A 4,503-nucleotide genomic window follows, 5' to 3' on the forward strand; every position below is an offset into this window, starting at 1 on the left:
AAAATATACACAGATAATATAATATTTGAGTCATTTTAAGTTTAAATAAAAAAATAGTGTCGTATTAAATGAGAATGTATGAAATATTTATATTGATTTAAAGTTAAACAATTTAAAAGTAGGTCCAAAGATAAACCGATTGATAAAAATCAAGTCTAGAGTCTAGTCAGTAAAGTGAGGTTTATCACATGTGACAAATAAAAATGGTGATAAACATGTCGCAATAAACCAACCGTACAGTCGCTCTCCCTACCTTTCCTAGTTTCCTATATAAACCCTTTTAACCCAACTAAAGTTCCGTGTTTTGGAACAGCCGTGACTTGAAATAAAACAATAGCCAGAGGGAAAAAAATAAATAAGAAAAAGTCGTCATCATCATCTACGAGTAATTCCAAGCAAATCAGGAAGAAAACAGAGATAAAATTGAATTCCATTGAATTAAATTCCAAGGGAAAGGATGTCGAGCCAAGAATTAGTGTTACCCCCGGGATTTCGATTTCACCCAACAGATGAAGAATTAGTAGTACATTATTTATGTAGGAAATGCGCTTCTCTCAACATTTATGTCCCCATTATTGCTGAAGTTGATCTCTACAAATTTGATCCTTGGCAACTTCCTGGTACCTTATTTTCTTTCTTTCTTTCTTTTATTTTTTACTAAAAAAAAGTTTAGTTAAATTTTTTGATCTTTTAACTATTCATCCTAACTGTGTGAGTGCTAGAGCAAATATTATTTCATAAATTTACTGTGTATTGGGCGGTAAAATTGTAATTTGATTAGATTGTTATGATGTTTGATTCACAGAGATGGCACTGTACGGTGAAAAGGAGTGGTATTTCTTTTCACCAAGGGATAGGAAATATCCAAACGGTTCAAGGCCGAACAGGGCGGCTGGAACCGGGTATTGGAAGGCAACTGGGGCCGACAAGCCCATTGGAAAGCCCAAATCACTTGGAATTAAGAAGGCTTTAGTATTCTATGCCGGAAAAGCTCCAAGAGGGATTAAGACTAATTGGATAATGCACGAGTATCGTCTCGCTAATGTTGATCGTTCTGCTGGAAAAAGAACAAACCTTAGGGTGAGTTTTTTTTTTTTTTTTTTTTTTTTTTTTTTTTAACGCGTTTGTCAGGTCTTACAGGTATTTGGCGCATAGAATATTAGAATTGTAATTGATTTTTGGGATATTCTCTCGTGTATCCCTTAACTTTTTCATTTTCTATGATATACCCTCTTTTCATACAAAAGAACTTTGACCGTCAATAACTCTTGGGTACAAGTTCAGAATACGATAAACTTTTTTTTCAAATTGACCGTCTTTAAGAGGTTTTCCGTGTGAAAAAAAATTCACCGATGTTTCAACTCGTAGTCGGGAATTATGGTCGGTCAAAGTTTATTCGTTAAAAAATGTTTGACCAACCATAACTACCGGCTACGAGTTCAAAAAGCGGTGAATTTTTTTTTCAAATTGAAGGCCTTGACGAGATAATTGGTTTGAAAAAAAAAATTACCATTTCCTGAACTCGTAACAGAGAATTATTGTCGGTCAAAGTTTTTTTGTGAAAAACAAGGGGTACACCATAGAAAACGAAAAAGTTCAGGGGTACACGAGAGAATATCCCTTAATTTTTTGTCAAACGGGCGAGTTTGTTTTGTGGTGTACATTTACAATTTGTGAGTATAACACCAAAAACAAAAATGTGTGATTAGGATCTCTTATCAAGTAGGCTGTAGGCTTTTCTAGTGGAGCCGATATGCTTTCACTTTAGATATTGGATCACCCATACCATATGGTGCTACAAGTTCCGACAATTTTAGTTCGGTCATACCAGAAGATGTCTTAGTTTAGTGGTTAAGACGGAGGTATTGTGTACAATAGGTCACAGGTTCGATTCCCCTTCCCCTCTATTGTAATGCGATTAAGTGCGCTTCATTGGAACAAAAAAAAAAAACAATTTTAGTGTTCGGTCCCTTTAAACTTGTTGGTGTTTCTAGTGTTTTCACTAATTTTAACTATACGGTTATTCATTTTGGTACTTGACCGCCAAAGTTTGATAGCATGCTCATAGTCAGTCATAGCTGCACTTGCTAAAAACTATTCATGTGCTTTAATTATGCGTCATTTTTAGGTAACTTTGTACACTAAATCTCATTGAAGACGGGCGATATCCGTCACAAGCTTGTGACAGATACCGTTTTCTCTCACAAAATACCCATTGAGAAATGAATGGGAAGCACATGGGGATGCCCCACCTTATCCCCTCTCCCTTTTTGTGAGAGGTCACAAGCTTGTGACGGGATTAGCCCGTCACAAGCAAGACTAGCTGAACTTTGTAACCTTGATCATTATAGTCCAACATAAAGTGAATGACTCATGTTTCGTGCTCTATTATTTCAGCTGGATGATTGGGTGTTATGCCGTATATACAACAAGAAGGGGACCATAGAGAAGGGTTATAGCCTTGATCACAAGCCCACACCACAACATTATGAATATGAGGATCAGAAGCCTGTAATCTCGACACAAGGTCTACTACATGCGCAGGCAGGATTCATCACTCCTTCCCCACCTAAGAATGATCTGATGCATTTCGACACCTGTGACTCTGTCCCACATTGTCATACTGACACTAGCGGGTCAGGCCTCGTGGCATCCCCCGACTTCAAGTGTGACAAGGAGGTCCAAAGCCGGGCTAAGTGGAATCAACTTGACACAACCTTAGAACTTCCATTCAATTACATGGATTCTTTTCCGGATGACCCGTTTGCTAGTCCAGCCCAGTTTCAACAAGATCAGATGGCCAGTTTTCAAGACATTTTCATGCTACTTAGGTAGTCCAATTCAATCACCTTGATTTGATTCAGGAAATGGAAGATCCATCATATATATATATAGTTGTAGTTCAGTTCAGATGTCAGAAAATTTTAGTAGAATGTTGAGCAGTATTTAACACATTCTTATATCTCAGGATGTTAATATGCAATGTAAGGTTCCAAGTGTAGGGGATTATAGATCTTAATTAGTGTTGTAGCACTTTTTTTGTCTTCTCAATTCAATATTCATTTTACTGACCACATTTTTAGCTAAATTATTGGCTAATGGCTATACTATTATGATCCCCTAAGATAATAGCTAAGAGAAAAGCAACCGGAAATCTATTAAACGAGTTCTGTGACAATCATCTTGTTACTCTAGTAGCTTAAAGGTTTATGTCCTGAAGTCAGAATCACCAAACTTAGACAATCGGAATTGATATCGAAACGGTAGATTCCATGTTAACGGCTCATGGTAAGGTCTTCTTTAACGACCAGGCTAAGGCTTGCAAGGGTTCGTTGCCCCAAAAACTTAACCCACCCGCGTCTTCGATTTTACACTCAATCATCACCAAAGGAAGCAGAACCCTCCGCGGACCTAAAGAAATTATATACAAAATAATATTGATAGTTAGCTCGGACAGGAAGTAGATGTGAACGAGATATTCGTACCACGCTCTTGTAAGACCGCTCTTGGACGTTAGACTAGTGTTTAACCCATACAATTTTGCACGGCTATAATATGTTGTTATCTATAACATTTATATTAATATTTGGCAAAATAATACTCCCTCTGTTCCACTGATATGTTTACACTTACTTTATTTTGTAAGAAGGAAATAAATGAGATGTAAACATATTACTGGAACGGAGGGAGTAGAAGTTGTATAAGAACTATTTTATACAAATAGATAGTCATATAAATGCGCAAATAATTAGATGTATAAGCACTATTATGTACAAATAGGTAGCTATTGTGGATTGTCATGGTGAAACATCGCAACCAACAAACCAGATCAGAAAGTTTCTTAAATATAAAGCCATACAAATTATCACGTGTGGCTTCACGTTTAAATATTAGGGTTAAAGTAATAGCCTTAACATGCGAGAACCTAGTTTGTTGTTATACTAATCTTATGACATTAAACAATCCACCTGGCTAATCAATATTCCTTATAGTCATCACTAAAGTATGAAACACCTACCTTCAAGCTAATTTCATGATTCATGATAACTTATCATTTATTGTCTCAACGATATCATGAGTAGGTGCAAGCACTGTTCACTCATATTCGTGGATTTCAAAATAGACTTTCATATGATGAGTACGTGTTTGAGTATGTGTTCTCAACAATTGTGCGATCACATGTTTAAATCTCATATTAAGAATACGTGAGGGATGATTCATTTATATAGTCAACTGATCAACATTTATCAGTAATGATCAGCTAACTAGAGTTAGACATTACTGTCGTTTGACGGTGGTGATCGGTTGATCCCTTAAGGTCACACCTAAAGGACAATTTCCTTAATAGACAAATTGATTAATTGTATAACGATAGAAGTTAATCAATTCCTTAAAATTGAACAATTCATTTGTGAGAGAGAATATTTATATCTTATTGTAATGGGATTAAACAAGATTTATTTTAGTAATTGAAATACTTTATTACTAAAATTGATTATTGTT

General features: G+C 35.8%; 1 protein-coding gene across 1 annotated transcript; it reads left to right on the forward strand.

Annotated features, from left to right (window-relative positions):
- Window positions 1–285: 285 nt before the first annotated feature.
- Window positions 286–3,074, forward strand: LOC141642672 (NAC transcription factor 32-like). Its single transcript, XM_074451533.1, has 3 exons — window positions 286–620; window positions 806–1,080; window positions 2,398–3,074. The coding sequence occupies exons 1-3, from the start codon at window positions 458–460 to the stop codon at window positions 2,833–2,835; spliced, it is 876 nt and encodes a 291-aa protein (XP_074307634.1). The 5' UTR covers window positions 286–457; the 3' UTR covers window positions 2,836–3,074.
- Window positions 3,075–4,503: the final 1,429 nt, after the last annotated feature.

This window comes from Silene latifolia, chromosome 2 (genome assembly GCF_048544455.1).
Source record: "Silene latifolia isolate original U9 population chromosome 2, ASM4854445v1, whole genome shotgun sequence".
NCBI lineage: Eukaryota > Viridiplantae > Streptophyta > Magnoliopsida > Caryophyllales > Caryophyllaceae > Silene > Silene latifolia.

Bases quoted from the DNA above. Each gene is read 5' to 3' on its own strand.
- LOC141642672 (XM_074451533.1), top strand. From the start codon at position 458: ATGTCGAGCCAAGAATTAGTGTTACCCCCGGGATTTCGATTTCACCCA. The intron at 621-805 runs GTACCTTATTTT...TTTGATTCACAG, and splicing joins TGATCCTTGGCAACTTCCTG to AGATGGCACTGTACGGTGAA. The intron at 1,081-2,397 runs GTGAGTTTTTTT...CTATTATTTCAG, and splicing joins GAAAAAGAACAAACCTTAGG to CTGGATGATTGGGTGTTATG.